At 43.0% G+C, this 12,363-nt stretch overlaps 1 protein-coding gene across 4 annotated transcripts in view; it reads left to right on the forward strand.

Moving 5' to 3' along the window:
* tln2b (talin 2b) overlaps positions 1-12,363 on the forward strand; it is an 82,474-nt gene that overhangs the window by 54,180 nt on the left and 15,931 nt on the right. For 2 of the 4 annotated variants that reach the window (XM_085779122.1, XM_085779123.1), the window contains exons 22-41: positions 443-556; positions 762-875; positions 960-1,094; positions 1,342-1,470; positions 1,599-1,701; positions 2,692-2,900; positions 3,314-3,433; positions 3,611-3,808; positions 4,359-4,498; positions 5,073-5,166; positions 5,617-5,706; positions 5,811-5,933; positions 6,445-6,588; positions 6,773-6,958; positions 7,088-7,228; positions 7,950-8,131; positions 8,822-8,954; positions 9,068-9,169; positions 9,292-9,462; positions 10,167-10,313. In XM_085779122.1, the coding sequence (XP_085635248.1) occupies positions 443-556; positions 762-875; positions 960-1,094; positions 1,342-1,470; positions 1,599-1,701; positions 2,692-2,900; positions 3,314-3,433; positions 3,611-3,808; positions 4,359-4,498; positions 5,073-5,166; positions 5,617-5,706; positions 5,811-5,933; positions 6,445-6,588; positions 6,773-6,958; positions 7,088-7,228; positions 7,950-8,131; positions 8,822-8,954; positions 9,068-9,169; positions 9,292-9,462; positions 10,167-10,313 (2,775 nt within the window). The remainder of the gene's footprint in view (positions 1-442; positions 557-761; positions 876-959; positions 1,095-1,341; positions 1,471-1,598; positions 1,702-2,691; positions 2,901-3,313; positions 3,434-3,610; positions 3,809-4,358; positions 4,499-5,072; positions 5,167-5,616; positions 5,707-5,810; positions 5,934-6,444; positions 6,589-6,772; positions 6,959-7,087; positions 7,229-7,949; positions 8,132-8,821; positions 8,955-9,067; positions 9,170-9,291; positions 9,463-10,166; positions 10,314-12,363) is intronic. The other 2 variants (XM_085779124.1, XM_085779125.1) reach the window with 1 other exon arrangement.

A 12,363-nucleotide genomic window follows, 5' to 3' on the forward strand; every position in this document is an offset into this window, starting at 1 on the left:
ATGTCAGTTCCACATGCAGCTCAGCCTTGTTTTTTTTATCAGTATAATGATATCATCTCCTCCATGTTTCTTTTTTCATCCTCGCCTCCTCATCTACTCAACAAGGAATATATTTCCCTCTCTTTTCAGTCTTGTCATCGCTTCAAAGCTGGTGTTGTGCCTATGAATTGATGTGAGCTAAGCAGTGTATTCTTAGTGCTTCAGATTTGGGAGCATAGCAGAGGGAAAACAATGCCGATCATCTCATAAGATAAAAACTGTGCGGTCCCAATCCCATCTATTTCACCTTTTTACAAAACATTTTGGTTTGTGACCCCTTTTAGTTTGATTAGAACGGCTCTGTCTGAGTACAGAACATGAAAACAGTGCCCAGAGTGAATATTATCCAGGTGCCGCCCTCTTACTTTTGCCTGAATGATTTCCATTTGTATCTACTGAACAGATAGCTGCAAAGCAGGCGGCGGCTGCTGCTACTCAGACCATCGCAGCTGCCCAAAACGCTGCTGCTTCCAACAAGAACACTGCCTCACACCAACAACTAGTACACAGCTGTAAGGTATGGCCATGTACTCTTTCTTATTTCCTTTTTTTTGTTTTTGCTTGAACGTATATTTAAAAAATAATGTCAAATAATGTCTTGGAAAACTCAAAACTTATAATATACTGTGTATAAATATGTATGCTTTGGTAGTCCATACATGTCTCTTTCAGACACGATGATGTGGATTTGAAGCATTTATTATATGTATGTTGAAATGCAGGCAGTAGCAGATACCATTCACCAGCTGGTGCAGGGCATGAGGAGCAGCCAGGCCCAACCTGAGGAGCTGGGTGCCCAGCTCGCCCTCATCATGGCCAGTCAGAGCTTCTTACAGGTCAGTCCTTACACCGTAACATAGCCTGTTATTAACACATACAAACAACTGCATTTATGTTTTCCGTCTATCACCATCTTTTAGCCTGGAAGTAAGATGGTGACATCTGCAAAGGCAGCAGTTCCGACGGTGGCTGACCAGGCAGCTGCTATGCAACTTGGCCAGTGTGCCAAGAACCTGGCTACCTGCCTGGCAGAGCTCAGGACTGCCACCCAGAAGGTATGCATACACAACACTGGTGGAGATATCTCACTGATGCAGGAAATGTCTTGCTCTCTTGTGAAATGCTGTTGGATGTTAGGTTGCACTTAGGTAAGCCCTGATCCCTGATCTTATTCAGAGATACCGTGCACTGTAGATAAGAATGCATCCTGTCTGCTCCTTACAGTATAATAGATGGATGCATGCATGTGAGGAACACTTGAGGAACTGTGTGTGTGTGTGTGTGTGTCTGTGTGGTTATCAGGCTCATGAAGCATGTGGCCCACTGGAGATCGACTCAGCCCTCAAAACAGTACAGACCCTCAAGAGTGAGCTTCAGGATGCCAAGATGTCTGTCATCGAAGGCCAACTAAAACCTCTTCCTGGGGAAACAGTCAGTACACACCAACATCCACATGCGAAGTTTAAATAAAACATTATATCCAACTGGATAACTGCTAAGATGATGAGATCACCGCTATGAACAATGTTATATATTTGTGTGTTCTGTTGCTGACACAGCTGGAGAAGTGTGCTCAGGATTTGGGGAGTACATCTAAGGCTGTGGGCTCCTCCATGGCCCAGCTGCTAACGTGCGCTGCACAAGGCAATGAACACTACACAGGTAAGAGAAGTTCACTCAACACAGCATAAGTAGCAATTTAGTTTAATAATTTATTTCAGTCTTAATTGGTTACATTGCCAGAGGGAGTAGATGGATATAATGCATATGTAAAGATTGCTGAGTGTATCTTTTATAGTAAAAGTATCTCCTGTGCCAAAGTGGGAGTGTGAGGATAGAGCAGGAAAAATTACAACTCCTTTTATTTGTCCTATTACTGTTGCCCTGATGTGAGACCTTTGGATCAGACATTCCTTGGCTGTTTTTCCATCAATTCTGGCTCAATTGAAGATCTCAGGGGAGCAGAGATGAAGACAGATAGAGAATAACATCACTAACAATGAACGCTCCCATGCTGCACTTCATGCTGTGGCTCAGGGTGCTGCTCGCTACTCATTAATTTATTTTCACTAGATTTAACATTCCATCAGCAAACGGCTCCACTTGGCTAGTTAATGCAATTTGATGCAATTTGCTGCTTCTTTTCTCGTCTCTATGTATAATAAGTTAAGGGCACCTCCTGTGTGAGGCCATCTTTATTATATTAACCCATTTATTTAAACAATGAGGGCATTTCAGTATCGCAGTTTGTTCTCGTTGTGTGTATATTACTAGTCCCTGCCAACTGATTCTCACAATGCAATTACAATTAGCGTGAAGACAGCTAATATTCATACCTCTGGATTTGTGGTGCTTAAACAGACTGCTGCAAAGCAAAAAGTAATGAGGCTGAAATTAAAGCATTAAGTACAATGCCAGTTTCAATTTCTCTAGAAACATTGTTACTTACTCACACTACATTAAAAATGTATAGCACAGGAGAAAGTGAACACTACATTTCCCATATCCATAGAATATTACACTTATGTCACAGTCATAGACGTTACATTGCATTTACTGATACTATTATACAAATATATTTTAGTTTATGGCATGATTTTCTCAGTTTGAAAGTTTCCATTGTCATTTCAATGTGTGCGTGGTTGTTTGCAGGTGTGGCTGCCAGAGAAACAGCACAGGCTTTGAGGACATTGGCCCAGGCAGCCAGAGGTGTGGCAGCCAGCACCAAGGAGCCGCAGGCTGCGGCCGCGATGCTCGACTCAGCCCAATGTGTCATGGAGGGCTCTGCCATGTTGATCCATGAAGCCCATCAGGCCCTGGTTCATCCTGGAGATGCTGAGAGTCAGCAGAGACTGGCACAGGTAGAATAGCTCCCAGTAATATATGCCCCAGAGACAAAGCTGTTCACGAAGCGATCGCATTGTTCCATCTCTCTCTCCTCTACTGATTTGTAAATGTTTCTTCTTTACCTAGCAATCATCCCCTCTAAGCGTTGCTATTTTCTCCCTGCTATCGCCTGGTATTCGTCTCTCAGGAGTGCCAGAGTAAAACTGCTCATTCTCCGGCAGCTCTTCAGTGGATAAACATATTGTTTGGCATATATCTGTGGCAGCAGCATAAATTAGTGACACGGATTACTGTGCACTGCTGTGAGCCCAATTTGCATTTGAGGTGTTTTTCCCCTTATAGCTCTGCCCTGGGACTTTGTATTGTGTTGCACATTGTTAGGATGAGTAATGGCAATCCATTGACAGAGCATTGTGCTGTGTTTCAGGTGGCCAAAGCTGTGTCACACTCCCTGAATAATTGTGTGAACTGCCTGCCAGGCCAGAAGGATGTTGACATGGCCCTCAGGAGCATTGGAGAGGCCAGCAAGAAGCTGCTGGTGGACATGGTAAGTCTCAAGCTTTTTACTCGGGAATTTATTGACATAATGGGTATGTGTATTGACACAAACATCTCTACCGTGATCATACGCTCTGATATCTCCCCCATAACTGTACAGGACATTTCCATTTAACTTGACTTTTGATATTGTACGGTACGGCTAATGTGCGTCTCGTCTTTGAAGCTCCCTCTCTGCAGTAAGACATTCCAGGAGGCCCAGACTGATCTGAACCACACGGCAGCTGAACTCAACCACTCTGCAGGCGAGGTCGTCCACTCTTCTCGTGGAACAAGCAGCCAGCTGGCCGCGGCCTCGGGGAAGTTCAGCCAGGACTTTGATGAGTTCCTGGATGCCGGCATTGAGATGGCAGGACACACCCAAGTAGGTTTCATGATCATACGGTCCCTCCACACTTCCACTGAAACAGTCCAGTGATAATCTACTGCCACCAATATTATACACATCAAACAATGTGCCCAAACCTTGGATGAATATAAAAGCTTTAAATACTGGGTGATCAAGCTCATATTTTTTTAGCACCTTAGTACCTTAGCTATTTAAGTCGTTTGTTAATTAGACCTTTTCATCTAATTCACTTAGGCACATGATTGTCCCCAAGAGCACTAACATAGTCAGAAGTAATGAGATCTTGTGATGTTCTTGTTCAAGCTATTTTGCTCATTAATTTGGAAAGATCGTCTGGGATTGGAGTTGATGTAGCATGACACCCGAGCTTTAATCAGGCTTAAAGACGCCTGCTGAGGGAGGATATAGGTTGTAGGGACACGTTAAGAACATTCTGCAGTTTTTTGTCTCTGAACAGTTATTGCTGATTCTTTAAACACTGTTTAGAAATTCACTATATTTAATATAATTCTGAATCGATCTCAAAAATATCACCTGTGTTTTTTTATTTACTCTTCCCCTGCAGAGCAAGGACGACCAGATCCAAGTCATTGGCAATCTTAAGAACATCTCCATGGCATCCAGCAAGCTGCTACTGGCTGCCAAGTCTCTCTCTGTGGATCCAGGCGCAGCCAATGCTAAGAATCTTCTCGCTGTGGCAGCAAGGTGCGATGAGATGTGAATAACACCTGATTTGTGTCTGACATTCTTCTCGTTTGTTTCCAACTAAGCTCTTGCATTATTTGCTGGTAAACAGAACCATGTTGTCTGTCCTAAATGTGAATCCTGCTCCAGATTCAAGCCTGCGGGAAGTTGCGAAAAATTAAGATTCTATACTTAAATGTCACAAAATATATCCCTGTTGCATCTGTATGCCACCCCTTAAGCTCTGTCTGTTCAGCGTTGCTGGAGGGAGTACATATCCTCCCCCTGGTGGAGAGAAGCCAAGCAGCTGGTCCCGCAGGGCTTTGGGCCTGACTGACTTCTCTCTGTCTAATTAGGAAGATGGAAGCCTTGGATAGAGCCTGTCTGTGCTCAGCAAGGCTGAACACAAACTCGAGACAATCTCGGCGCTCCTGTGTGCTGTGTTAGCCTATCACAGTGAGAGGCCGGCAGTGCCATGCTTGAATAGTGGAGCTAAAAGCATGTGCGAGTGAGTGTGAGTGCATCCAGGCTGTGCATGCATGCAGCGGACACATGTGAGAACTAAAAGGCCTGTGTGGCTGCCTGTGTGTTTCAGGGCGGTGACAGAGAGTATTAACCAGCTGATCACGCTCTGTACTCAGCAAGCAGCAGGACAAAAGGAGTGTGACAACGCCTTGAGGGAGTTGGAGGTAGCTGTCCTCACATACACTGTACCACACACACAAACCTCGCTCTCTTCAGGCCTGTTTTATGCTGCCTGTGCATGCCTCTACTGTTTGTTTTTCATCTTTTTTTTTCACCCTTGCTTTTCATCTATTTTTCATTTGATTATTCCCATTGTAGATGGACATTAAATTCACAACTACAGTAGCTGCATTAGTGACCCTGGCTGAATAACAGCATTTTGCATATTGAAGCCCTTCATTCACTTACACTCAAGTAACTCAAAATAACAACGACACTGTGCATTTTAAAGCCTTGATTATCATGGGAGTACATTATAAATCAGCTTGATTTACATTTATAGTGCTTGCTTGTTCAAATCTAATTTAAATAGCTGATGAAAGTGTAAAGGTATGTTAGTGGAATCACTCAGTGGTGTGTTTATTGTAGTCATTACCATCTCTTTCTGCGCACAGGCTGTTCGAGGGCTCCTGGATAATCCCAACGAGCCTGTCAATGAACTGTCCTACTTTGACTGCATTGAGAGCGTCATGGAAAACTCAAAGGTGCGCTTCTTGAAAATAATTGCACGTACAGTACTGTATAGATCCAAAGATATATTGCATAGCACACATTTTTTAACATGCTTTTCCACTTCCAAATGCCTCAGGTCCTTGGGGAGTCGATGGCAGGCATTTCTCAGCACTGTAAGACAGGTGACGTAGTAGCCTTCGGGGAGAGCGTGGGTGTGGCGTCCAAAGCTCTGTGTGGGCTGACGGAGGCAGCAGGACAGGTGAGTTTACGTTGCCTAATGATAATCACGTCACGTTTCAGTGAGGAAAACAAAGGATTTTTGATACGTCCTCACAAGTGGGAACTGTTTATAAGTTGCATTAAAATTCCGTAGTCTTTACCTTATTTTGCATTGGAAATCCTGATGGCGAGACAGAGTGAGCCAGGTTTCATTGGAGGTTTTACAGACTCCCACCCCTGAAGCTGTAAAACAACATCCTCACCTCCATGCAAGATTCAGTTGCTGTCTCTAGAAAAAGGGCACACTGACTCCTTTGTTCCCACTGCTTATCTTCCCTCAGAAAGCTCCCCTATTATGCATCATGTATACAATATGAATCTATGTATGTATCTATTCACATATTCATGCACTTGTGTATGTATGTCAGAAAATGTGGACTGTGTGTTGAGTGTTGGCTTATCTGTGACAGCAATTGTAGCCTTGCAGGACAATAAGACGTGTCTAGTGCAAACGGATGCTTTAGTACAACCGTCTTTCTGTTTTTCTGCAGGCTTCTTATCTTGTAGGTGTGTCGGATCCCAATAGTCAGTCAGGCCATGAAGGGCTGGTGGATCCTATCCAGTTTGCAAGGGCCCACCAGGCTATACAGATGGCTTGTCAGAACTTAGTGGACCCAGCCAGTAGCCCCTCACAGGTAAGAATCAGAGGCTGGGAGATGGGGATATAGGGACTGTACTTCAATTAAATGGCTCATTTCGTTTGGAACAGTTAAAATCAACCTGTGCATTGTAAATACTCTGCACATGTTACCAGATTCTTTTTTTTTTTTTACAGCTTTACACTTTTACAGTTTTAACTTACAGTATTTGTTTTTCCAGGTCTTGTCAGCAGCAACAATTGTAGCCAAACACACCTCAGCTCTTTGTAATGCCTGCCGCCTGGCTTCCTCTAAAACCTCCAACCCTGTGGCTAGGAGACAGTTTGTGCAGTCAGCCAAAGAGGTGGCCAACACCACAGCCAACCTCGTCAAAACCATCAAGGTCAACTCCCCAACTGATCAAAACGTTGAGTGTAAATTTGTTACAGCATTTTTTTTCGTCGAGTGAGAAGCTGTCAAAGTGTGTATAATTCACTTATTTACAAAAATACAACCAGAAATGGACACATATTCAAATGGCCTTGTCTGGTTTCAGGCCTTAGATGGGGATTTTTCTGAGGAGAACAGGAGCAGGTGCCGCGTTGCCACAGCCCCCCTCCTTGAGGCTGTAGAAAACCTCTCAACCTTCGCCAGCAACCCTGAGTTTGCGAGCATCCCGGCTCAGATCAGCAATGAGGTATTCATCCATTTTGATTACTGTTTGTAATACCCTGCTTAAAATGTTCTCTTCATTTTTCTCCTACAGTTGGAAATGCCTGAACTGAATGAGAATGAATAGCAATCTTTCATGATGTCCTCTGTTCTCAGAAACATCCCATTTGTAAATTTCTTCCACTCATCCCACAGAGGATCTTGAAGCCACTCTTCAGAAAGATTTAATGACTGTGTTTGTGACTTGCTTACCCTCTTGAAACAGGCACTTTTATATGAGCCAACACAAAAAGGTTTGTACAGCCAAGCAACATAGGGGTGGGGGGGATTGGATTGAGGTTCAATTTTCCCTTTTCTTTTGATGTCATGAAAAGACTCAAGGAGATTTTTATTTTTCAATCTGAGCAGAACAGTTCTCGCACAGTCCTCTAAAAGCTTTATGGCTGTAATCTGTTGGAGGGCAGTGTTTAACGGCACTCTCTCAGCACAGCTGCTCTAATCTTCTGCTTGTTAATCTAATTGTCGAGGGAGGCTTTGGCTCGGATCATAAAGACCGAAGGTGTTTCTTCCTGCATCTGTGTAAAGCTGCCTTTCTAATCTCATCCCTCCCTTTGATCACACCTTTGATCTTCCCAAGGTAGTCAAGGAATATTAACAACTCTGTCATACCAATGTGGCCACCTCTTAGTTGTTGAGCTGTTACCTGGGTTGTTGTTTCACCTGCACTAATCTTTTCGTTTCCACAGGGCTCAGCAGCGCAGGAGCCTATTGTACAGTCAGCCCGCTCCATGCTCGACAGCTCCACTTACCTGTTAGAAACGGCCCGCTCACTGGTCCTCAACCCCAAAGATCCTCCCACCTGGTCCATACTAGCGGGCCACTCCAGGACAGTTTCTGACTCCATCAAGAGCCTCATCACCTCCATCAGGTTTGTATTAATCCCACCCACAACCTCCTGTTTCTACAGGATAACCCTGAATCAAGCTTGTAAAGGTTTGCTCACAGTTGGAGGAAAACATTTAATAACTATTAAGACTTAGCTTATACAGTAGCTACTGGATTCCCCTTACCTAGTAATAGATTTGTAATAGGTCAGTGAACAGTTAAGCATTTTATGAAGTACTGTACCTTTCCCCCCCTGTTTTGCTGAACCAAAACTAAACAGCTAAAATCAGCAGCTGATTAACTGGAGTATGAACTAGTGTCCTCTGGTTGCCAGGCAACCTCGCAGCAATAACAAAACTCCAGGAAGTCACTGCTCCAGCCAAGTTCCTCCTCTAAAACCACAGCAGTAGTTTTTATACACCGTTTTGTATGTTCTGTAGCTTGGACATGCATAATGTACACTGTTTAGATATAACACTTTAAAAATTAAGCTTTCAAAGTGCTGATATTTTGGGGTGCAAAACCAGAATAGACATTTTTCATGCTAAAATAAGCTAACCCAAGCTAAACTATGCTAATGTGATTTATAGCTTTAAATTTACTGTAAAGATTTTCAATTGCAGTCAACATTGTTATAACCTTCCTCAAGTAAGCGATAAAAAAATGTTCAGCATATTCATTTGTACAAAAGATATAGAAATGTATTTTAATTGTTCAATATTTCTGGTGATAGGGACAAGGCACCAGGACAGAGGGAGTGTGATTACTCCATTGATAACATCAATAAGTGTATCCGGGACATTGAGCAAGCTTCCCTAGCCTCCGTCGGTCAGACTCTGCCCTGCAGAGATGATATCTCCATGGAAGTGAGTTCAAGTACCCCATCAGCTCTATCTTTTCTGAGAGAGAGAACTTAATGGGATCTGTAGTCTTTCTGTTGTGACTTATACCGTAATTCTCTGCCTTTGTAACTCGCTAGGCTCTCCAGGAGCAGCTGACATCCTCGGTGCAGGAGATTGGGCATCTGATTGATCCTGTCTCCACTGCTGCCCGAGGCGAGGCTGCCCAACTAGGACACAAGGTGCTGGTCTGGTCATATATCCCTTCATCCCCTCTGGATTTAGAGGAAAGATCCATTCTTTCTGTTTTCTGTCTTGCGAGCCAATCCTTTCTCAGACAGCTCTCTTAAACTTGCTCTCCCAGGTGACTCAGCTGGCCAGTTACTTCGATCCCCTCATTGTGGCATCGGTGGGCCTGGCCTCGAAGTTCCCTGACCACCAGCAGCAGATGACCATCCTGGACCAGACCAAGACCCTGTCCGAGTCCGCCCTGCAGATGCTCTACGCTGCCAAGGAAGGCGGGGGGAATCCAAAGGTATTATGTTATGCTATGTTAAGCCAGCATGATCACCATTTTAAGGGTGATCTGTGATAGTTGGCTAAATTTCTGTGAGTAGATCAATACAGTAATACCGTCATGTAGCCATGTTTTTCCAGTATGACGTTTTTTTAAGGAGATTTGAGCCATTCTTTACTGCTGAGCATGAAGTGTTTCCTTCTGCCTCAGTGTCTGTAATTCTTTGTTATATGTCCCTCTCGCAGCCATAAGTCATTTGTTCCTCTCATACAGAACAAAGCCACGGGAGTCCTCAGCTTTTATGACTCTCTATTAGTGTTAGAATTGATTTTTTCAGATTTTAGTGATCATTTTTTAAAACCCATTCACTGCACAGTTTCTAATCGTGTTCACGGTTGATTCTGCTGTTGCTCAAACTCAGAAAATAATAAAATTACATTGTGAGGAATTTCTTTCATGTCACTGAATTGCCCCTACCCTATTTTTATTAATACTGGGTAACTATATTCTGATGTATTGCATATTACTGTCAACTTTTGTAATTCAAATTTGAAATATTACAGAGTGGTTCAAGCAGCTAGAATCCAGTCATGTCCTCTAGTGAGATGCTACTTACCAGCTGTAGGGACGGGACGCTCTGAAGCTGTGGTCAAGCTGATGAATTTCCCTCTGGCTAGACCAAGACTGTCAGAGAAGCATTAATCAGCTGACTGTGTCCCCAGGCGTCCCACACCCACGATGCCATCTCTGAGGCATCCCAGCTGATGAAGGAGGCTGTGGACGACATCATGGTGACTTTGAATGAAGCAGCCAGTGAGGGGGGCATGGTCGGGGGCATGGTGGAGTCCATCGCCGAGGCCATGGGCAGGGTGAGAACGAATGTGTTTGTGTGTGTTACATGTGTGATACCGTCCTGTGAGAAGTCTGCACAGGTAGTGTTAAATGGATTTCAGGTTGGCACTTATTCCCTATCTTATTTGTCTGAAGACAAAATGAGTTTTCCCTGCAAGAGTAGCTCCACGGTGGGTCTGCTGCTGAGAGAGTGTCCTTGTCAGTGACTCTCATTAGTCCAATGGATGACACGTTTCAAATCCATATAGCCCACTGGTGATGTTGGCTGTCACTCATCCTGCTGGGGGACATGTCAATGTGTTGACAGTGTGTTTAATAATTGACCATGTTCTACACATACTCAGACATACACACTTGGCTCAGATTTCATCTCTACTTTTACTTTTACTTTCTTTTCATGTTTTTTTTTTTATGGTGCCCTCCGTTTCAACCAAGTAAGGCGACCACCATTAAAACCCCATTAGCATATATAAAGTCGGAACACTTAACAAGAATGCATGCATAAAAAAGGTTTATATGCTCTCGCTAATAGCTTTTTAATTGTTAAGAAATTATACATCAATTAACAAGTGATAGTGTACAATAAAAAGAACTTGGGTTACCAAATGGTGTGTGTTCAGATTTAGTGTTGCCAGCACAGCTTGATTTATCTTTGTAGCTGCTTCTTAAAGCAGATATCAGTGGAATGTTTTTGTTAATATAAGTCCTAAATAGTCCTATTTTCCGTCAGCAATCACTTACATGAAGTATTTCAGCCTAAACACGAGTCTCTCCGTCACTCTGCTCTGCTGTAACCCGAGGAGAAAATTTTCCTTGTGGGATACAAGTGTTATCCAATGAGGGGAGAGAACGGCATGAAGGGCTGTGTGTGCAGCCAAGGGATGCGCGTGAATGTGGTGACGTAGCACGAGGACCAATTGATGCCTGACAAGGGCGGGGGCTGCTAACTCATGGTGCGTTCAAGGAAACTCGTACTTTGTGTTTTTCCTTCCTGTGAAGTCATACCAGTTCGATCTGGTACGAGTTCACGGGTCGGAAGTTACGAGTGGCCGTTATAGGGAACTTTCACAGACAACAGGACGGTAAAAACACGAGCTACGGGTTACCTGGAACGCTACCAAGTCGTAGTTGTGACTTGAAGCTGTAACTTACGGTTTCAAAAGCCTGCCTTGAACACAGCATTAGCCGAAACGGCCCTGCCACTGATATCTGCTTTAAATTAATCACTTTGAGTTTGGAGGCCAGCTGGTTATTAATGACAAAAATTTGCAACTGAAGACTTGATATTGTAGTGTGGAAAAATTCTCAGTATGTAGAGAAATATCTAGATCTCAATATGTGTTTGTGAGCAACATCCACACGGGTTGCAGTTATAATAAACTTTATGTGTGTAAATTTAACTTCGGTTCTTTAAATTTGGTCATGATCAAATGTCATCATTAGCTGAAAGATAAAATTGTCAGTGTTCTCAGGCAGCCAACTATATAACAGGTACTTCAGATATCCTTGGTATTTCTATACTCCACTGTCATTTCTTCTTACTTATCGGTCAATATATATGATAATACAGATGTATGTGTAAAAAGACTGATTTTATGGTTGGGTTGTAATTTGGTCTAAAGCCGTCTTAGGGGGATCAGAAAGTCAGTGGGATGGTTTCTTTATAGAACCTGCATCAAAAGACAAAGCAAGAGAAATAAGCAGATGATCGACCAAGGTAATCCTTTCCTTCATTGTGTGACAACCTAGAAAACCAAAATCTCCTTATATTTAGTATTGTAACATCTTCATACAAATATGCAAAATGCATTCATGAAAGAATAGAGAATGAAGAAATGACTGGTGTGAACTTATTATCCATGTGCGGATTATGCCAAAATTTACTGATTATCAGCGCAGGTTTAATGAAGCTATTAGACCACTCCTTGAAAATGGTATGAATATTTGATAAATAATTCATCAAAATCTCTTTTTTTAGTATGACTTGTGAAGTGTTATCAGACAAAAACAAAATTTTCACCACATATAAACTCCTTATGTAGAAATATATTGTATTGCCAGCCCTGA

This window comes from Trachurus japonicus, chromosome 6 (assembly GCF_045865225.1).
Source record: "Trachurus japonicus isolate A0001 chromosome 6, Traja_1.0".
NCBI lineage: Eukaryota > Metazoa > Chordata > Actinopteri > Carangiformes > Carangidae > Trachurus > Trachurus japonicus.